The sequence below is a fragment of the Parambassis ranga genome, chromosome 5 (assembly GCF_900634625.1).
Source record: "Parambassis ranga chromosome 5, fParRan2.1, whole genome shotgun sequence".
Taxonomy (NCBI): Eukaryota; Metazoa; Chordata; class Actinopteri; family Ambassidae; genus Parambassis; species Parambassis ranga.
Genome location: NC_041026.1, coordinates 9,579,253 through 9,602,204, shown reverse-complemented (window position 1 = coordinate 9,602,204; position 22,952 = coordinate 9,579,253). Strand labels below are relative to the sequence as shown.

Here is a 22,952-nt window from a genome sequence, read left to right as displayed (position 1 = left end):
CTTTATTTTCATCATAAACTATAACTTCAGGATCACTTTTGCATGCACACACATGAACTTATGAACTCAGATATACACACTCGATTCCAAGCTTGTAAACAAACTATCTTTACTTGTGTCAGAGCATCTGCTTTATGAGAACAAATGATTCTCTAAGAGGTATTTAACCTGCTCTTTGACCCACTCGTCACAGTGCAACCCCCCCACCCCCCACCCCTTATTCACCGCCCACTCAACCTCCAATGTCTTTGGAGTCACTCACAAATACAAAAAAGCCTAAACAGCTTTTGGCAGTCAGTGGGTCTTAGGCAGTAGAGGAGCATCAAGCACAGACTTGCACACTGCTGGAAGGATCTATTACACTGAAAAAATTAGGAGAAGGCACAGTGTGACCAGACTGCTGTCTGAAAGGAAAGAGAGCTGACAGCACTGGGGACTGTGAGCAGGTAGGTGGCCCTCAGAAATGAAGGCTGGATGAGAAAACGTATGCAGCAGAGACATGAAATGAACTACATCAAAATGTTTCTTCAGATTTAGCACCTGCAAACCTAATCAGAGTGAAACAATGTGTGTCAGGAGTGTTTGCCTCAGCGGGATGTCAGTATTTTTGTAAACAGGTGCACAAATTCCACTTTAAAAAATACCCTAAACTGTGCATGCAGGTGTAACAAGGATATGTTTCTATTGCAGCCGTAAAAGGAACTTTATATCAGGTGATCAAATTACATAGAGTGTTACAGGATTAATAATGCAGATATACATTAAACGCTGTACAGGATTCAGTTACATCGAGGACACAGATTTGGTGCTGCTGCATGAAATCACTTTAGCAAGGCATGCAGGCTTCTCAGTTTGAATTTCACAGTTTTAAATCTGGGAAGCTCGGAACACAGCAGCATGGTCAGAGCTGTGAGGTTGCTGGGTGATGACTAACTTTAGATGGAGGTATCAAATCAATACGTAAGCTGAGATTCAGAGAGCTGCATGGAGGGAGTGGGTTGTACTTTGGCACAAAAAGTAAGAGTTCTTTTTACATTTAATAAATAGAGATATAGTTTATGTTTTCTATACTACTTTTTTAGACAGGACAGCTGTTCTATGTGTAAAAAACAATGCAAGACACTAATCTCAGAGGAAACAGTTTCAAAAAGGAACAGCATCCTGATCACAACATACATGTCAGGCTATGAGCTGAGCATTTCTTACATGTTGTGAGGGCTATATGTGCATCAACTTGTCAGCTCTCTTACAGAAACACAGGAACAAATCCCAGTGGAAGTTCAAATAGCACTATTAGCGCTCATTTGACACCGAAGGGCCTTGTCATCAGGCTCAGTTCTGTGTGAGCTACACAGCTGAAGCCACTTCTGTCCTCACACGCTCTGCTTCAATCAATGACGTGAGCAGAAATGCACTGAGCGACATTTGAGAAGCTACCGGGGACATTTTCAGAGTATGTGGTCAGTGGTGCAGTCATCTGCAGTGCGTGGCACATTCACTGAAACATGTCACGTAGCACCAGACACGAGGGGTAATCTGCCTGTCTGCTCTGTGGTGTCCACAGACATCTGTACATTTGGTATCAAAGGATGCAGTGTTGTAAACATGCAGGATGTATTTCCTTTATCAGTGGCATTCTCTTCTGCTGTGTGCACCAAACGAGTGAGATGAAGTTTATTTTATGTAAGGAATGCAAAGAAGAGTGACTAGCAGCACCAGCTCAGGCTAACGGAGTGCACAGCTGGGTGTTTTCTTTTCTCCTTTCTGCTACAGTGGTCCAACATTTCAGATAGTCCATCTCTAATTTTAATCTTGGTGACTTGTCATGTTGCCTGCAGTGACAGCCTGCCTGCCTACATGCTGGTAATACACTATGTAATGATGTTATGAAGCATGAATGTGAAGAAGCAGAAATATTTACTGAGAAACAGCCCTGCAGCACAAATCTTTGGGAAATCTCAGGGACACGTGTTTAGGATGTATTGACAGCTATTGTGTTTGACATACCCTTTTCCCCTCAAGCAAGAATCCATTAAAACTCAAAAGAAGCCAAACACTGAACTATAAATGTGATGAGTACAAATGGTGGAACTATTTAGTGGCAGGGAAAGAGGAGTGGGTCTCCTTAAATGTGAAGAAACCTCCTGCCAAGATGTCTCCTCTTGCAGGCTGTTTTGCTTTTACCATATGTGTTGTGTAGTTGGTTTTCAAGATGCACCAAGAGCCAAGATCGCTGCTGGAGCCCAGAACCTTGTTGAACATATGCCGGAGCATTTTTACAACTAAAAATAAAACACTTACTTTCCAGGGCTGCAGGTTTTATTTTTAGTGGGACATCAGGACAGACTGTAAATATACAAAATCTGAAGGAACATATTTATCATTGAGCATACAGTAAAGTCTCCACATAAACATGATTTTACAGTTAATTAGTAAGAATCCATGTTTACAGGAACTTGTTCTTTTTTTGCAGAAGCATATAAAAGGAGCTAGTGAAACATGCCGAGCCAACATGCTGTTTGTTTGAAAGTCATGCAGCAAACATATCAATTATAGACGATTGCATGCTACAAAAGATCTTATTAAATAGTAGTTATCAAGGATTATTTTATGCAAAATAAGCATTATACACAGAAGCAAAGGTTATGGCAGTTTTTAAAGTAAATCAGTCGCTAGCCACATCAACAAAAACTTTTATGGTCAAAAAAAAGGATGTAATTTAAGAAATAAGATCATGCTATGTTCTCCAAATCATGCTATTTACACTGGACACAGTCAAAGAGCACTCACCTCCTCACGCCATCATTATCCTCTGAAAATCTATGTTGAGCTACAAAGCAATAAAAACAATAATATTATGTAACCACACCTACTTTAAATCCCTGTCCAATGAGAGGGTTAAGACCCCTTAACCTGAGAGTCTTTAGGTCAAATTTTACAAGAACAAAAAATAGTAATGACATAGAGCTGCTACATGTGACCTTTCATAACTGTGCAGAGCTGTGACTCATGTACCAAGTGCCACATGAGTCAGGCAGCAATCATCATCCAGTGTCACATTGCACTTGATGATTTTACATAAACACTGATTTGGTGTCATTAATTAAAAATGATTCTTTCCTGACCGAACTGGAGCTAACATAGTGTTTCATTTGACTCTTTCTGTTAAATATGATGAAGTAAAATGATGCGGCATAAAGTTTGACATTAATTATGGTATTTTTTTTATTTCAGGCAGGACAGCACTGTCTAAGAAACGTGTGACATGCCACCACAGTTGTTTCAGATTTAAACTGGGCTGAAAGCATTAGAACTGCTTGGTTTGGTTTCCAAACAAAAAACCGCTTGCAAAACTGTCCTGTGTGCAACAAGTTTCGTCTGCAGTGACTGACAGATTCCACACAACCACAAGAAAACAGTTATTTCTATCACCAGGAAAATCCATCTTACATGTTGCTGTTCAGCCTGTGCTGATCTTTGTGCATAATCAATACAACAAAAGCGTGAGAGCTGTTTCAGATCATAACCCGGGCCACTGACCTATCAATCACCCTCTCACAGCTGGGTCATAGTTTGTCTGCCAGTTACACTGCATACCAGGAATCAACATATTTACTCTTATTTGTGTTTTAATATGTTGTAAAATGCAAATTATGGTTTATGGGCTATTTCAATAACATTATACTCCACATGGGAGACTAATAAAAAAAATGAAAATATTTGTTTATCTTCAGTCCCACAGCTTACCAACATACAGAAAGTCTGCAGAAGGAGCTCACAGATAATACTGGGCCTCATTAAAAAAGGATCACTGTAATCTCCAAACTCTCTGTCTGAACAGAACCTGGTACAGTTAAGGTGCCTTTAGGTCCAGTGGATTGGCTGTGAATGGTAATGATGTGCTAAGCAGGCAATCAGTGCTTTTTACAGCTGATTTAAGCTAAAACCCTGAACATAACCCACTCCTAACTAGGTTACGTTTTCAGCGCAAGTTAAAACAGAAACACCTTTGTGTTCTTGCTAACTCCGACTTTAGGTTCAACAGAATCTGTTCATCTTGTTTACAACAACATGGAGTCCATCTGGGATTACAACAAGACACAGAGACTAGGTTTAGAAGAAGATTCCTGAAGCAGCTAATCTGCCAAGACGCTAAATAAACATTTAGTATTCGTATTTTTAGTACTTTAAACATTTACATTTTCACACCATAACTAACTTACTGTATGGGCTGAGAGGCCATGACAGTGTGCAGTATTTCAAAGCTTCACTCTTCACCTTGTTTATATAAGGCCCCAGTTAGAGCCCTGCTTAATTAACACATGCCTGCAAAGGACTCCTGACACAGACATTCATCCCATGTTAAGGCCAACAGTTACAGTAAATGACACTGGCTGCTGCCTCTTGCTGACTGGTTAGAGTTACTGCACTGAAGAAGAGGAGCAGTGCAAACAGCTGAATTCGTCTTACATAACTCCGTGATAACCTTTGAGTGGCATCTGTTTAAATTTTCAAAAAGAGAATGAGCAAATAAAAGCAGGGCCAATGCAAACGTTAACAGACTGACACCTCAAACTGTGAAGGGAATGCCAGTCAATATTCCTGATTTCTGTTTGAGCTGTGCGTGTATGATGTGCTAAAGATTTCCTCATTTATCTTCTGTTTTTTTTCCTTCTTTCAGTGCAGAGCCTCTTAGATCAACAGAGCTCAAAAGAAAACCAAGATGTGGAAGAGGTCAAAGGTGACCGATCAAACTGCCGCTGGGCAGACGGGTAAGTGCAGTCAAGTCAGGCAAAATGTTGGTATACTGCAGCTGTCTCCGCCTGTACTTTCTCTCATCCCAGCAATGGCGATGAACAGGATCCATTTGACCTGCAGTGTACGACTGAACTTTACACAAACGAACAAGTGGTGTGATGTGTTCAAGACACACCAACCTCCAAGACAAGGAAACACAGAGGGACACCGCCGGCCAAAACCTCTTCCTCATCAAGAAATTCAAAAACCTGGAAACAAATGAAGCACAACAGCTACTTATTTTGAGCAGGAGAAACAATTATCACGAATTTTACTTCTCTTCTCCCTGATGTCTAGAAACCTGAAGCCATTTTTGTGTTGAGAACGAAACAACTGCAAGAAGAAGCAGCCTTCAAAGTCCACAACTATGAAGATTAATGATCAGAGCTGTCCAAGATTACAGAAGATGAGATGCAAATAAGCAGTGATCGCTGAACAAAAGCCTGTTGAAACAAAACATCTCTTCATGACAGAAAAATGTTGAGACGAATATTTGCACAGGGATTCGTCTGAAAAACAACACTGTCACGCAGCTAATGGCAACAACGATGATCAACACAACCGTGAGAAAAGATTAATGCAACTCCAAGCTGCCACAACTGAAGACAGAATTGAAAACAAAATGGTGTCATTGTTTGATAGAAGACAAAACAAAGGCTTATTTCAAATTCATTTTCTGCAAAATTGCTTCCCCCCCAACCAGTACTTGCACATAATTTCTCTCAAGCACTGCGCAGGAATCATCCTGAGGTGTCTGCTAAGTGAAAATGCGTAAGCGAGCTTGGAATTCTAATCAAAAGTTGCACAGCATTACCATTTCCATGCTGCTGTAACGCCAGGCTGCTAACACACTGTATTATACTTTGTCTATGACTAACCATGTTTTGTGTGTCTCTGAATATTCTGGGTCTGCTCAAGATCTGTCTTTGTGCGTGCTTCCCAATAGCGGGTTACAGCAGATACTGTATACTGTGGTGTTATGTGTATGTTTATTATGTGTCCATAATCCTGTCGAAGTTCCAACCTTGCCGTGGTGCTTCTGTCAGGATTAATATTTACCTGTCCCTGTTCCCTCTCCCGCTGTCACGTTGCGTGTTAAGTTGACGGTTCTGACGGAGTTCACCCGGACGACAAAGGTATGCGAGCAACAACAACAACAACAACAACAAAAGAAACCGAATCACATCAGCGATTCACCTTCTGTCAATGCATGATTCCATGTTGCATGTATGATGTGATCGTCATCACTCCATGAAAGGTGTCATCCAGACTGGATGATGGAACTTTCAGTGTCACAACAGATGCATTTCATTGTGACATTTTCACCCTCAACCTCCATATGAATACTAGCTTCAGGCTGTTCCTAGAGGGCACTGCGGTTGATTGCCATGTGTCTACTTTAGCTGGTAATTTAAAGGACAAAATGTCACTTTTTAAACATAATGCTAATTAGCCTTGTACAATATGCTAGCACAGTTCAGTCTCAATATGTGATCTTGGTCTACAGGGATTTTTTTTTAAGGGATCTGACAGGCCACCCCAGTGCCCCTCCAGCTTAATCACAATTAACTTGTAGATTTCATTTAATACCTAAACTGCATGAATTTGGTTTAAGTAAAAAGATTACCAGTAAATTATAATCTGTATCTTTACATGAGAGGTCTGACCTTTTCTTGTCTGCCCACACATAACTGTCACATAAATTTGCAATCTATATGATCCTGCAGTTCAAAGCAGGTTTCAGAAAACAACATGCTGTCAGCGTTAACACAGATCACTGAGGTCTCCAGGTATTCAGCTGGAATGACATGTTTTGGAAGCCTTTAAGGTTCACACATATATGGGTGTCTTTTGATTTCTTCTGATTCAGGTGGCTTGGTTAGAGGTATCAAACCCACTTGTTAAAAAATATAAATATAAATACATGAACCTAGTTCAACTTTAACACAACTGTGAGGTAAACTACAGGTAACATCTTTGCTGCTCTACGATTGTATATAATGACTAATTTAGGGACTATACTCAGAAAGCAGACCTGACCAGAATTCTGTATTCTAAGATGGGAATGTGTCAGTTCATCTCTACCTAGTTAAATACCTCAGTGTTTAATCTCTTAGGTCTGTACGGCAGAACAGTGAGGCAGAAGGAGCATGAAAACACAGTGAAAAAGGCAAACGATTCCTAAAACTTCATAAATGACAATTTGGACGAGGCTGGTTCACAGAACAACAACGGGAACATGCTGGAGAGTCAGCAAGTTCTTAGCTTTCCAAATGCAGTTTTTATCATTCATGCATTCTTTTGTTCATTTATTTATTTTCCAAGGTAAGCAAAGTGTACTTATAAAGCATCTTTCATGCACAAAGACATTTCAAAGGACAAAGAAGGACTAAAAAAAACAAAGCTTAAAAAGTAGGGAAGAAAGAGGAGCCTTAAATGCAAGAGAAGCTCAGCCTTCAACTACTGCAGGGCGTACGTATTTAATATACAGTTTGAAGGAGCTGAATATCTCCTGTAAGTTTGCACAGTCTGCTAAACGCAAATACATATGGGACTTTAAAGCATCAGCTATATTAGAGCAGAAGAGTACAGGAGACGTTTAACAAGCAAATGCATAGATAAAGAGAAGGACGAGGGCATTCAATCTCTGGGTCTCTGTTTTCATTTCTGATGAACTGCAAAATTTCTATTTTTGCTTATCTTTACCTATTCTGGTAGCTATTCAGCCTTATGCACAGCTACACTGCAATAATGGAGTTCATTAAACGTGATGCAAAGGAAAATAAATAACAAAAAAAAAAAAAAAAACAACTTCACAAAGGCAAATCTGGGACATAAAAGGAAGTCTTCCACAACAACTTTCTGTGTTTGGCAGACTACTCAAACAGAACAGGGAGTCCTCCGGTGCAACTGCATTAGAAATATGATAAGAGCAGTAAAGTTATTTTCAGCCGCAGACATTTCATCTGAGGACTGAATAAAAAACCTTCTGCCTTTTAGTGATAGCAGCCGTGTATATAGTTACACATCTAAGGAAATTGTATTTAGTTCATACACACATAAGTTATGTTAAATTTAGAATAATAATCTTTTTGCACCAAATTTATGCCAATTAAACTCCATGAAACATGTTCTGCTGACTGACCCCTGGACTCCATGCCTGGCTTAAACATGCAGCATTCATCTAATTGCTGTTGTCCATTCGAAGGCTGATCAACAGTCACATGCAAACATGTTGCTTTTAATGATGTCATCCTCACCATCCCATAGTGTTCAGCTTGTTAACAGCAGCAAAAAACAGTGTAATGTTACCACTGCTCTGCTACACACAGTACTGTAGGCCCACCTGCCGCAAGCATTTGACCTCCAATGTGCTTTAGACTGCAAAATGCTGGTCACTTTGCTCATGTCTTCTATATTCTAGAGTTAATATTCTGCCCGTTACAGGTCTTTCATGCCAAGTGACAGTAATTAAAGACCAGGGATCTGTGGACATACCTCCATGATCAGCAGTCAGTGCTGCCCTCCCAGAGATTGCTGAGGGTTAGTTCAGAGCACTGAAGGTGTTCCCCGATGCCTGATTACAACAACACACATTTTAATAACACAAGCTGAAACCTGCACAATTCACTAATAGTCTGTAAAGCTATTTTTTCCCCACGCACTGAAAATATTTGTCCAGTTTTCTGTGGATATTCACAAATTTAGACTGAACTGTGCTAAGGATATCACAACAAGAATATGAAATATATACATGCCATTTCAAGACCAGGCAATGCAATATATGTCTTATACATAGTAGTTACCACCAAAAATTTCAGTCACTTTTCAATACTTTGACATTATACAACAGCTACACTTGAGGACGTGTTCACACTTAAAACAAACTCCGGGTCGCAAGACTTAACTGAAATATGACAAAGCACAATCCAGATATATCTAAACAACATGAAAAAAGGAAGCTGACCCCCCAAAATGGCCCAAATCTGCTGCCCTGTCCAACTTCACAGCAGAAATAAACTAGTTTACAGCCTGCTATCAAACTTTAGGTCTCAATAGATTATTTCCCTTTTTCAAGAGGAGCTGAGTGCCACCTCAGATCACAAGCTACATGCTTACACAGCCACCCACCCACCTCAGCTCCACTCATGCTTCCCAGCTTTGCCTGTGTTTGGTGGGTTTAGGCTCTGTAAAGATGATGAAAGCCAATGGCTCCCACACTGAGCTTTGAAAACACACAGAAAAACTATAGGCGGCAGCACAGAAGGCTTGTTTTTCTTATTCAATATTTATATATTATAATAATCTCAAAAAAAAAACAGTGGGCAAAGATGGTGGAGGGGGTGGCAACATTTAGCCATAAGCACAAAAACTCTTAGAATTTGTTAGATAGTTTTGGTTCAGAAGTGTGAACACACCCTAAACACTATTTAGTATGTTCAATATGACTTTTTCTACAATTAACTTTAATTCAAGGTTTTTACTCATGTTTTCAACATAAACACTAAAGTTTGTGGCAAAAACACTGAAATTGTATAAATTCAATAACCTATAGGGCTCAAATACAGAAACCCAGGGTGCATGCTTGCATCAGATTTATGCTCACCACTGCAAAAATAGCCCTACAACATAATTACAGAAATGTGGTTTTACCCAACAGGCAACCTTCCTGTTGATCTCACAGTACTCCTACTATGAGAACTCCATGTTAAGTATGTTGTGAGGGCACAATGTCAGAGCAAAGCTAACACACAAGAGATGCAGAGGATGTGAGAATGGTAATTAGTTTGTATTCTTTTGTTCTTACAAAAACAGCAGTGGGAGTGCTGCAAAATATGAGAGCAAGTTCACCAAACCAACCAGTAGCAGGGTCAAACTGACATTAAATAAGTTCACAAATGAGGCGACAGACAATCATTTGTTTGGTTTAAATAACATGCACCTGCAGTTACAAAGACAACATGTTTTGTTAGTTGTTTTGTCATATAGTGTTGCATTTTCACATCAGAATTTGGAACTTAAACTGACACGTTTACTTGTTTTTGGCCATACTGTGCCCTAACAACAGATCAATCCACACCGTGTTTACTAGCACTCATCTTCACCTGGTCCAATAAAAACATACGGCCTGTCTAATGGAAATGTTTTTTGATTTGACTAGGCATCAAAAAGAAGTCCAAGGTGCCCGGTGTGATGATAACACAGTTTATGGAGGAACTTCCAGAGGGAATGACAACTCCTGACTTCACCCGCAAACCCATCGCTTTGACTATTCAACAAGGTGAGTCCCACAAGAAATGAAGTCAAGTGCAATTACACTTTGTGAACAAACTTAAATTGCAAAAGGGAAAATGTAGATGTCAAAGAAAAAGACAAAGTTAATCAATTTAAAGGGCAAAGTTAACACACATATAACATGTTCACCCACACAAATTAGAAGACGTGGTAGATTATCCATTCTAACATAGCATCCTGGCATGATTGTTTGGTTTCGTTTCAAAACCAAGTTGGGCTAACCAGTATGCTCAAGTCCTTCGAAAAAAACACACATCATAAGGTCCCATGGCTGGAGCCAAAGTAACAGGGGTCCAAGTGAACATCCTGTGACAAAATATGGATTAGGGAAAAATGGCATTTAACCATAGCCATTGAACGGTAATCCACTGAAACTTTATTGTAACCTCTAAAGCATTTTGGGCACAGTTAATACAATGAATAGTACAGTATGAACTGACATATGTGGTTTATAATATAAAGGAATTGGAATAAGTTGAAATAAGGTTTTGTTAAATCCTTTTTTTTTAATTCAAAGCTAATAATTGCGTAAATCTGGACCTTTCTTTACCCTTTTTGGCTTCCCTGAGCACATACCATAAAAACATATAATATAGACACACATCTAAAATTCTCGCACCAGCATGATGCCAGCAACTAGAACAAAGTGAAACATCATGATGTTTTAGAAAAATCTTTGCAGCAATTATTACATTTCTTAAATTATAAGGGCCTTGAAAGCAATGCCAAAGTCCAGACCTCGGGCACCTCAATGGCAGCTACAGCCATGGTGATAGCATAAGCATCAAAATGCATCCGCAATGAGCAGTTTGTAACTACTAAATTGCTGTTATCTATCCATTTGTTCTGTTACAGGAAAATTTGCCTTCTTTAAAGCCATTGTTGTGGGAACTCCTACACCTACTGTATCATGGAGCAGAGCAAACGGCGAAATAGTTTTCCAGCCTGACAAGTGTGTGCAGAGGTATGATGAGGCAGCTAATGAACATACCCTGGAGGTAAGATTGAAAACAGTAGATACAAACAGCAGGCCAACTGCAATAAATTCCAAAACTTAACATGTATTCAAGGACAACGTGCATTTCATTAGTTCCCTAAGGTCTCCCCAGAGGACGCTGATACCTACAAGTGCTTTGCAGCAAATGAATATGGAAGGGCTGTTTGCACTGTTGTCCTGAATGTTATTCAAGGTAAGATTCTTATTTTTTTCTGTCTCAAGTGTGCCGATTAACAGCTGCACACCACATCCTCAATAAAAAATTCAAACAGGTGATACAATTAAGCTTTAAACTGTTTAACTGTTTGTTCACAGTTGGATTCTCTAAGACCAAGGAGATGCAAAAGCAACAAGGAGAAGGTGAGTGAGACATCATATCTGTGCTCCTGTGAGACACATTGGGACTTCAAGGCATACCACAAAACCTATCAATACTTGAAGTGAATGAAGTACCTTAGTTTTTTTCTGTTACATCACTACCCATACATTTCCATTGCAACTTTTCATTTTATTCATTAATTTGACATACTTGGAAAAGTCTGCCTGTCAGGGTTCCCTGTCACATTTGTAACGTGTCACTGCGCGCTGATACTTACCACCCGAAACGACTGAAATAACATGAACATCAGGTCTCTGGGTCCTGCTGTTGCCATGACTATATGACTATAAGGAGGTTGATTAGAAATATCAGAGTCAAGTGTGAGCACTAAGAATACGTTGTGACCTAATGTTAGATAAAAAGAATTCTATCCTCCCATTTTGTGTGATTGTGACAGAAACACGCTATTTTAATACATTATAATGAAATCATCTATGATCTGTCATGACGTGTTCAATAGTTTGTGTTGGATTGTTTTTTGTTGTTACCCTGCTATGTTGTGTTATTTATTGCAAAGCTTTCAAATTTAAGAAAATTTCTCTCGTCTTTCTGTTCTCTTCCTGGACGTCTCTCACACCATTGTCCTCATGCAAAGACCTGCCTACTGACATATTATAGACACATCTATCACTCTAAGGATACTTTCCATGATCTTGTCACCCACTCATAAGAACATTGTGAGATCGGTAGTGCAAATTTGTGGATAAAATCTGCCCTATTTAACTCTGCAGACACTTTTCAGCTGATCGTGTATTGTGATTGCTTAGCACTGACATATTCCTACTCATATTTATTCCTTAGAATATAAAAAAAATTATAAACAGTGAAAATATGTTTTTGCTTATTCTGAACAAAACTAACTAGTGTTTTAATTCTGGCTCTACAGAAGCAAAAGACTTCAGAAAACAACTTAAACAACGGTGAGTCAGAATGGTTTGTATACAAGCCTATATTATGAGTAGGCAATTATAAATTATTGTTATTACTTTATTTCTGAAGTTCTAAAGCTGTTCTTACAACTACTGCAATAACTGAAAATATTTGAGGAGTGATATGCTTTTTTGTTTGACTTGTACAAATTAAATTACCTTCGTGTGTCTTGATTTAAAAAATATTTGCTGTTTTGTTAAGAGCTTTACTGTGTGTTGCCTAATCATAATGTCTCATTCTGCAGTAAGCCCGATGGAACACGTGAGGAAAAGAAAATGGAGTCAGAGGAGAAGGTTTGGGAAATTCTGCTTAGTGCAGACAAGAAAGACTACGAGAAGATCTGTGCCGAGTACGGTATCACAGACTTCCGTGGAATGTTGAAGAAACTTAATGAAATGAAAAAAGAACGAGAGCAGGAGATCGCAGAGGTACCCGACCCACAAATTCACTAATGACCCTCTTTCAACATTTCTACATACATGTATGTTACATGTGGTGCAGGCACATTTTATAATTGCTTATTTCTGCCATAGTTTGTATCACACATCAGCAAGCTAAAACATATTGAGGTCAGTGACGATGACTGTGCAACAATTGAGTTGGATATGGACCTCAAAGATCCAAGCAGCAAAATCTTCCTTTACAAGGTGAGGCACTACCTATTGACGCAGCACTGGCGTTTCAAAATGCTAAATTTGCTAACGTGTCTGTAAATTGTACAGGACGGTGTCATGGTTCCATTCAGCAAAGAGGAAAGCGAAGACCTGAAACACAGTTTGAAACAAATTGGCAAAAAATACGTATTCACAATTAAGAAACTGGGTGCAGGGGATGCTGGACTCTATTCGGTGGATGTTGAGGGTGTCAATGTCTTCTCCACCGATTTTAAAGGTAAGTTGTACATTAAATTGAAATAAACTGGCATCAGTATATTTACAAGCTCTGTTATCAGTATTGAAAGCTGGGGGTTACGATCAGATAAAGTTTTAGCTACATAGAAGCACATAGAAACAGCAGTGGGGAAAAAAGAGCAGTTCAGAAATTAGTACAATGGATTAAAAAAAAAAAACTTAAATGTGTGTGTTTCTTTTTGTGTCTTTTCAGTGCCTGAAGTTGACTTTGCTGTTAAAATAAAGGAGGTCAAGGCGGAAGAACGAGAGGACGCCCTCTTTCAGTGTGTACTGACTGCTCCAATGGATGAGGTCAAATGGTTTGGCAAAAGTGCTCCCCTGACAAAGAGTGAGAAACATGAAATCATTGTATCTGAAGACAAGCTTATCCACAAGTTGATTGTGCGGGACTGTCTACCTTTGGATGCTGGCATCTATGCTGCTGTGGCAGGAATCAAATCATGCAACGCCTGGCTTGTAGTTGAAGGTAAGATACCCTTTCCCCTGATAATTATATGCACAAGTGTGGTGTGCCTGACGGATACACTGACTACATAATTGTTCAGTGTTGAGCTTAACACAGTGAATATTATTTTTCATAGCTGACAAAGATCCTGCCAGTAAGGGCAAGAAAGCAGCTCGTAAAACTACCATGGCTGGAGCCAGCGATGATGAAGAACTGGTCAAAATAGCTAAAGAACAACAAGAAAAGTATCAGAAGGAAATGGAAGAGAAACTGGAACAGGCCAAGAAAGCTCAAGCAGAGAGAGAAGCTGCAGAAGCAGCAAACCGAACTGAAGCAGAAGCCGCTAAAAAGGCAGAAGCGGAGGCCAAAGCTGCAGCAAAGGCTGCTGCCAAAGCTGCTGCAAAGGCAAAGAGGGCAGCAGCTGGTAAGGATGGGGCTGTGAGGACAAGCAAGAAAAAAGGTGCAGGCGCTGCTGATGGGGAAGGAGGTGCTGGTGGTGCTGGAGGTGCTGGCAGTGCTGGCGGTGCTGGTGGGGCTGGCGGAGAGGGAGCTGAGGGTGGTGTTGGTGTAGGAGGTGCTGGTGCAGGTGGAGCTGGAGCTGGAGCTGGAGGTGCAGCTGGAGCTGGAGGAGAAGGTTTCGAGGGAGACGAGGACTATGATTCATTTGAAGATTCTGATATTGACTTGGAGGAAGACGGAGGAGATGGTGGAGAGGGTGGCGGAAGAGGGAGAAGACAAGGAGGAGAAGGAGGAGAGGGAGAGGATGGAGAGGAGGGAGAGGGAGGAGATGCTGCAAAAGGCAAACGCAAGAAACGCGTGAGAGAAGGTCCACTTGTGCCAGATACAGTAATAGGTAAGAAATTGATCATGTTTATTATATTTTAACATTTAATTTTTAAGTAGAATTTTGGATTTCTTTGTCGTTTTTTTCTCTTTTGTCTGCCCTTCATTCTTTTCTTCGTGTTTATGTTGTTACTGTTTGTCTTCTCAATGAGTTCTGAGTTCATTTTAAACATGAAGTTCTTGATTAATTATTAGTTCTGTGTAATGCTAACCATTCTGTATATCAAACTGCTATTTATTATTACTAATAGGAGATTTAAATGATGGTGAGGAAACCACAAATCAACAAGGTGAAAAATCTGGGAAAAGGGAAAAACGCCAAAAAAAGAAAATTGTGGAGGTTGAAGAACCTATTGTTGGTAAGAGATATCAAAGGTGGCATGCTGTAGAGAGCTTACTGACTATTAAAGTCATTGGAAATGAAAATGACTTGACATCACAGTTGCAGGGGACTCTTCCTAACTCAGATGCAGCTGCATTAACAATAACCATGACTGTATGTAACCCACACTGCTGCTCTGCTGCACCACATGTACTCTGTTGAAGACGCTGTGGATTTCATAACATTCCAGAAATCCTGTCTTAACCTGAAGACATATTTCTTCCAAAACATCTGAAACATGCTCTGGACATGTGTTACAGATGTGATAACCTGACAACCGTGGTCTTTATATATATTAACTGATTTACTATGTGCTGAACCTAGTACATAGTCTAATTCCAATCTTCTTCTATGTCTACATGTCTTCGTTTGTTTTTGTGTTATGTGTGAGAAAGAAAGCAGAATAGCATCAGTATGCTATACTAAACTCTGCATTCTCTTCTACCGATGGTTTTAGAAAAGTAAATATAGATCTTTATCTATATTTGTGTTTTGTGCATTATATGTGTGCTTTATCTGTGAAGGTATGTTTGTCTTGCCGTTATAAATGTGCTGTGTGAGTTTTTAGGGGGTAATAGGAAAAGGTGAGAAACCAACACAAAAAAATGTGTCAGAGATAATATTAAATATGGCAGTCCTATCCTGGAAGATACAAGTTGGATATCACCTCTTCCACTGCCCTGCTCTTCTGCATTGATGTCTGTGTTTGCTATTTCTGCTGTTGTTGATCTTGTTTTCATGCTCTATGTTGACATTTTAATTGTTATTGTTGATGTTTTTCATTAATGTTATTTGTAAGGCATAACCACCAACAGCAAATGAGAATCATTGGATTGATGGTAATTGCGATGCTATCCTCCTAAAACTGAAAAAAAAGCACAAAACAGAGAACCCAGCGATGCCGGTGGTGATAATGGCTCTGGGCCAGCAGCAGCAGGCAATGATGAATCTCCTGAAAATGGTGAGAGTGCAGACGATGGTGGGCCAGCAGCAGCTGGCAGACATTCAAGCCGTGCACGGCAAGGCCCATTGATCGAGGAGACAGTTAGTGGTAAGATTACGGGCACTGCATTAACTGCTGCATGGGAAGCACTGTCACTGCACAAAGTCATTTGTTGAGTCAATAACTTTTTCCAGTGTTTTGACGGTTAACAGAATGTTCATTGAGCAGAAGGCTAGATATAAGCTCTAATTGGTTAAATGGCCTTTTAGAATGATCAGAGTGGCTTTAACCTTATAAGCGCCTTTAGGAAATGCTAATCAAATCAGATGCACTGATATTTTCTGTGTATAACACACAATTGATTAAATAATCAGTTGTAATGATAGTGAAAATAATTTAAAAATACTTTCCTGGTAGATAATAGAATATCATTGATTGAATAATTGTGTCTCTTTGACCTACAGGTTGGACACCAGCAGAAAATTTACTGTTTAATTGTGTCTACCTGTGTCCTGTTTGTTTTTCTTTGAAGATTGTGTGTTTGCGCGTGTGTCATGTTTACATGCATCTGTGCTCCATGTGCATCTGTCTTAACATTCTTGCTTGCATTTTAAATGGTAATTCAGGATGAGTCGGTGCATTGAGGTTAATTACTTTGATTAGCCACTGCACAGCCGATTGTGTACTTAATACAGCAACTGAAACATCTGCGTGTGGACACATGCTTACATTATTGGAAGATAGAAGACAAGTGGAGTAACCTTGGAGGATTTTTACTTCACTGAAGACTCATTTTGGCAGACAGACAAAATGATAAATTCTTCTTCTACTGACCCAGGAACTATCTTTGTTATGTCTTGAATGTCAGTCTTTCTGTCAAGACTATTAGAGTGAACGGAGGCAAATGAATGACTCTTATGAGCTGTGTCGCCTCCATAAAGTTGAAGAAGTCCAATTCGGAACAAGTCAACGAAGACACACACGATCTTTTCAAGTATCGCGTAATTGCAGAGTGCACTCTTATATTCTTTACTAACTTGCACAAACTCTTCAAATATGTTTTGACAAATAATAGCCTGAACAGACATCGACTCTGTGGAGTGGACGGATTCAAAGGTCTGGACCAAGCAAGACAAGTTTTATGTATAAAACATATCAACAGCAATGTAGAAAAAAGAACTGTCTTATTGTTTCAAAGGGAAGGTAAGTGTGTACACACTTGGATTATATACAAGTGAGTACACCATGCATTGGTATATGCATGAAAACAGTGGAATTGTAAATTCACAATCACAAAATCTTGTACAGCTAAAACACCTCGTGTGGAGTATAAGCCTGAGTACATTCACTAACTTACTGCTGGATGAATCCTCAGACCCAGGGGTTCACTTTCATGCTGGGCTGTCTGACTGCAAAGCCATTATTGGAGAAGCAGCAGAGCTGGAGTGTAAAGTGAACAGAGAGGACTGTGTGGGAATCTGGTACAAAGATGGAGATGAGGTAAGTCCGGGGTCCAAATGCAGTCATATAAGCTATTAAGTAATAGCATAAAAGCTCAGTAGGTACACCTTTTTTTCTTTTTTTTTGCAGCTCCAGATGTGACTTGATGTATATTTGTTAATATGCAGTAATGAATGTGTGAATAACGTGTGTTGTTTCCAGATTAAGGAAGGAACCGAGGGTCTGACTATTACCAAAGACGGAACTTTCCACAGGCTGAAAATTGAAAAAGTCACTGAGGAATTTGCTGGAAAATACAAATTTGAAGCAGATGGGAGGAAGACCGAGGCCTTGATTGTTGTGGAAGGTAAAAACATTTGCCAAAAATTCTTCCTTGTACACAAGCATTGCATTATTTGAGAGTGCATTTTAGTTATGATGAATAGAATTAGCTACGTACTTTTCACTGAGGCACAGTGTTGTACAAGACTAGACAGCATAACAGGGTGTTATGATCTAGATCATAGAAAAATAAACATCTGTGTTTACCACTCATTTTAGATCCACCCCGATTTGATACTGAGGAATTGGCAACCTTTATAACTCCTGTTACTGTGAAGAAAGGACACAAAGCTTCCTTCAAACTGCCTTACGTCGGACGGGAACCTATCAAAGTTCAGTGGTACCTGGAGGGTGAAGAACTTTCAAATGAATCCAACATCCTGATAGAAAACAATGAAGGCTACACTCGCATAATTTTGACTAAGCTACAGCGCAAAGACAGCGGAGAAGTCAAGTTAAAACTCAAAAATGAATTTGGCACTATTGAGGCCCTCAGCCAGCTAATTGTACTGGGTATGTAGAAAGAGAGAAATTCCTCCATGCATTTACTACACAGCAAGCAGAAAACTTATAGTGTTGTTCTCCATACTGCTTTCCTCTCTGACAGATAAGCCCACTCCTCCAATGGGACCTCTGGAAATTGTTGAGGCTTCATCCTCTGCAATTGATTTTAAGTGGAGACCACCAAAAGACAGTGGTGGTTGCAAGATAGGAAATTATATTCTTGAGCGAAACCAGGTCGGCCGCAACACCTGGAAGAAGCTTGGGCCAATTGGTCCAGAGGCTGTGTACAGGGACCTTGATGTTGACCACGGCAGGAGGTATTGCTATCGTATCAGAGTGGAGACTGAAATGGGCATCAGTGAAGTCATGGAAACTGAGGACATTCAAGCCGGTACAAAAGGTGAGCTCAGAAATCTGTGGATTCCCACAAGTACCATTTTTACTAAAAAACTGAACTGATGGTCAAGGATCAAAGTTTCAACTGCAGTAGTCGAAGCAGCTGGATTAAAGGAGTGGCACAAATTTAATATGCTCCGTAAGCCAGTCTTACTTAATGCTGTGTGATTCCACAGAGGTCACGTCTCTAAACACCATTCAAACAATGCAGCCACTGAATTCAGAAACGGCAAAGTATTTCTGACCCTTCTCTGAGCATGTTACATGGTGAAGAAGCTGGATTATTTTAAGAGTTGCAAGATTCTGAGCTAATTTACCAAGCTTCAATGTCAACTGAGCAGCTGCAACAACCAGTGGTGTATTTTTAAGTGCAGACTACATTACAGACTGCATTACATCTGCAACTGGTACCATCTTTGTCTATGTAAAACAGAGAATGCATCTAATTAAGTCCACCCTGATAAGAGGATTTCAATACGTAGTAAAATTATGGTAATAATCCAACAACACACAATATACAAAAATATGATTTACCTACTTAAACAAAGACATTATCACAAATGTTTGTGCATACAGCATACCCTGGACCTCCATCAGCACCAAAGGTTGTCAGTGCCTTCAAGGACTGCATCAACCTCTCCTGGTCTCCTCCTGCTAACACTGGAGGAACCAATATTCTGGGATACAACCTTGAGAAACGCAAGAAGGGCAGCAACCTGTGGGGCCCAGTCAACCGTACTGATGAGATGATTAAAGGTTACATAATTATTCATGCAATTCTCTTGTCTGTTTGTTCATGTCATGGCATTTAGTATCAAACCAGTGATGCATCTCTTATACCTGCTTTTCCTATACAGGTAAAGGATTTGCAGTTAAAGATGTGGTTGAGGGCATGGAGTATGAATTCCGTTTGTCTGCAATCAATAACTCTGGAGCCGGTGAATTCAGCACACCATCCGAGTTTGTGTTTGCCAGAGACCCTAAAAGTAGGTGGACAATTACAAATATCATGACAGCCCTACCAATATTTTAGAAAGTATGACATCCGTAGGAAATAATGACTGGCTTTGAACTGTGTCTTACAGAGCCTCCTGGTAAAGTCATTGACTTGAAAGTGACAGATTCCACCTACACAACCCTGTCTCTGTCTTGGACCGTCCCCAAGGAAATTAAAGGGGTTGAAGATGAAGCCAAGGCATATTTTGTGGAGATTAGGCCCGCAGAAAACACAGAATGGGATCGCTGCAATACTAATGCAATAACCATGACAAGCTACACAGTCAGAGGCATGAAGTCAATGGCCATGTACTGGGTGAGAGTCATTGCCACTAATGATGGAGGTGAGGGAGAGCCACAAGAGCTGGATAATTACATCCTCGCAATGCCCCCTCCTGGTAAGAAAATCCAAAGTCACAGATGTCAAAGTTATATTTTATAATGAGGTCAAAGTGACAATACTTAAAGTGGAATAGTTATTTTTTTTAATACCCAGAAGTAGACACAAAAAATAGAAGAAGTAAAATGTATTTTAGCCAAACAAAGACAACCTAAAAGACTCAGCTTTTATCACAGATTCACCTTGTTGTTGCCAGTTCTGTCAGAAACTGAAGCAAAAACTACCTTGTAGAACAAGAAAGTCACTGGTGTACCGCTGTTGAGTTCAGCATTTTAAATTACATAATGAAACAAATAAGTGTATCAGTCAAGGCAGAGGTAGACCAGCAACTTCTTTATGCAGTAAAATAAAATATGTGCTGGCTTTGAAAACACTGATACCGTTTCCTGTCTTATGGCAAGGTTAAATGTCTGCCTAGTTTTAAAGTTCCACAGTGAAAGCATGTGTTTTTTTTTCTCCTAAACTGACTGATATAGCCAGCTTTTCTTTGATTTTTATGTAGTGAGGCCACGATTCACAGATGTCAAAATGAAGAGTTTCATGGTAGTAAGAGCTGGAAATTCTGCACGGTTCAACATCAACTTTGAGGTAATTTAAGAAGCACCTGTGACCAGGATTATATGTTTTATCTTACAAATAATATGAGAAAATTCTTATTATTCTTGTATTCTTTGCAGGCTTCTCCTTGGCCAGAGGTAACCTGGCTGAAGGATAATGTACCAGTGTCTAAAAAAGTCACCATCAGCAATGCAGAGAGCACATCTCAGCTTCTGATTCCTTCTGCTGAACGCACAGACACTGGAATCTACACCATCATTGTCAGGAACATTGTTGGCCAAGAAACATTCAGCATCGAGATTCGAGTCACAGGTAGGTTACCATAATACTGGACTTTCTGTATAAATGCTTGCCTCCTTTGCCGTAGCTGGAAAGATCATGCGTATGTGTGTCAACCCCAGATGAGCCTAAGCCTCCAGGCCCTGTGGACATTGATGAGAACGTGCCTGGCACAGCGACCATCTCATGGACAGCCTCTCCAGATGAGAAGCGTGATGACAGGTTGCACTACATGGTGACTAAGCGTGATTCTGTCAAAAGAGCGTGGCACACTGTTGCGGATCGCATCTTCAACAACAAATTCACAGCCTGCAACATCATGCCGGGCCGAGAATACCAGTTCAGAGTCTATGCAAAGAACGACATGGGCTCCTCCAAACCGTCTGAATCACCAAAGTGGCTGATTTCCACAAAAAAAGGTGTGTCAACACTAAAGACATGCAGCTTTATTTAACTTATGAGCATTAGAGGAAACACATTTCTACATTTTCAACAGGCCTTAAGCATATGCTTAACTATGTAACAGCACTTCAAAGCACCAAGGCTACAAAACAAAGCTGAAATGTGTGTGCCTTTGCTTTCCTTATGCATCTTTCAAAACAAATTGCTAAGATTATACCAGCTAATTTACCTTTTTTAATTTAATAAAACACTGTTGTCATGGGGCCACAGCTGGTGTACTGTGGGAATAGTGTTTCTGTATTCACTAAGAGATTCTATTTTTTGCTACATTATACATCTTTAAGAAAATGTAGAGTAGAGCAGCAATGCACATAGATAATGCATACAGCCACACAAATATTTAAGTACAATTCTGCCTATCCAGTATATGTTTTGTTTTAAGACGTACATGGTTTTTTGCTTATATAACATAACTATTGTTAAATGTTGGGTATGAAACATGTCCAACATGACATTTTGTTGTCCATGGACATTTGGTAATTCATTTATAGTCTCTTTGATGTATAATTATGAGGAACTATGGGTAGGATCTGAACACACTGTTAAATTTCCAACCATACTGTTGTAGCCACACAGCACTGAAACAAGTTCTCCTGTTGATTAAGCACCAGTCTAATTTTATGACCTCTATAACCACTGCCTTGCAGAGAAGTTCACTGTGAGGATGCCAGAGTCAAAGGCCTGTGATCTTCAGTGTCCCCCCAAGTTCATTGTCCCTCTGAAATTGCACACTGCTCCTCAAGGGTACGAATGCTATATGAGCTGTGCTATAAAAGGGGACCCGAAACCTCACGTGACATGGCTCCGCAACAACATCAGCCTGAACACCAACACTAACTACTTCATCTCCAACACCTGTGGAGTCTGTTCTCTGCTCATACTGAGGGTCGGACCTAAAGACACCGGAGAGTACAAGGTTGTAGCAGAGAGCACCCTGGGGAGGGCGGAGTGCTCCACTAAACTCACAGTCAGAGGTAAGAATGTTTTAAAAATAACATTGTTTTAACAATGTTTTGGATTATATAGAGAGTACCTCACACTAATAGCTGCTTTTGTAATTATTTCAGAGTAAACGAAGACCCTGAAGATGGATCAGTTGCCCTAAAACCCAGACGGAAATCAACCTATCCCTAGAGTTTCAAAATTCTGCAAAGGCTAGCATTTATTTAAGGTTAATGTCACAAGAAAGATTTAGGTTGAAGTAAAATGTATCAGAATGTGCTGTTTTGATTTCAGTGGTGCTATGCATATCAAGTTAATTAAAGCTGGTCACTCTGCATGGTTATTTGCATGTTAAACCATACAAATATGTACTTGACACTGCATAGCAGTGATTTATAGATGTTAAACATGGTGTTAAAAATGTGTAAGCCTAAACTGGTTGTTTTAATTAAGTTTTAGATAAGAGATCCTTTCACATGTATAGTAGGCTAACTGTGTGCTTGCAATTATTATGTTTCAATGATTGCAGATTTGGTCTTCCCCTCAATATGAAACTGGGATGAGAGCGAAGCGAAATTTATGATACTGACTGTCATATTACACTGTGTGTGGGTAGGGTGTAAATAAAGATTTCATACTGCATTTCGTTGTGAATTTGTCAAGCTAATCTGCATGAAAATGTAGAATGAAATGAAAATCCACCAAAAACGT

At 39.8% G+C, this 22,952-nt stretch overlaps 1 protein-coding gene across 3 annotated transcripts; it reads left to right on the top strand.

Annotated features, from left to right (window-relative positions):
- Positions 1–252: 252 nt before the first annotated feature.
- Positions 253–22,807, top strand: igfn1.1 (immunoglobulin like and fibronectin type III domain containing 1, tandem duplicate 1). 3 transcript variants are annotated; one of them, XM_028405742.1, is made up of 26 exons: positions 253–446; positions 4,682–4,772; positions 9,959–10,078; positions 10,948–11,090; positions 11,183–11,282; positions 11,405–11,449; positions 12,355–12,388; positions 12,643–12,826; positions 12,932–13,045; positions 13,121–13,289; positions 13,503–13,775; positions 13,891–14,607; positions 14,849–14,956; positions 15,857–16,030; positions 17,298–17,422; positions 17,585–17,729; positions 17,924–18,217; positions 18,312–18,608; positions 19,181–19,360; positions 19,462–19,590; positions 19,690–19,998; positions 20,503–20,588; positions 20,678–20,870; positions 20,960–21,256; positions 21,947–22,273; positions 22,367–22,807. In XM_028405742.1, the coding sequence occupies exons 2-26, from the start codon at positions 4,724–4,726 to the stop codon at positions 22,369–22,371; spliced, it is 4,617 nt and encodes a 1,538-aa protein (XP_028261543.1). In that variant the 5' UTR covers positions 253–446; positions 4,682–4,723; the 3' UTR covers positions 22,372–22,807. The 3 variants fall into 3 exon arrangements, with proteins under 3 accessions (XP_028261543.1, XP_028261544.1, XP_028261545.1); XM_028405743.1 differs by lacking the exon at positions 15,857–16,030; XM_028405744.1 differs by lacking the exons at positions 14,849–14,956; positions 15,857–16,030.
- The last annotated feature ends 145 nt before the right edge of the window (positions 22,808–22,952 follow it).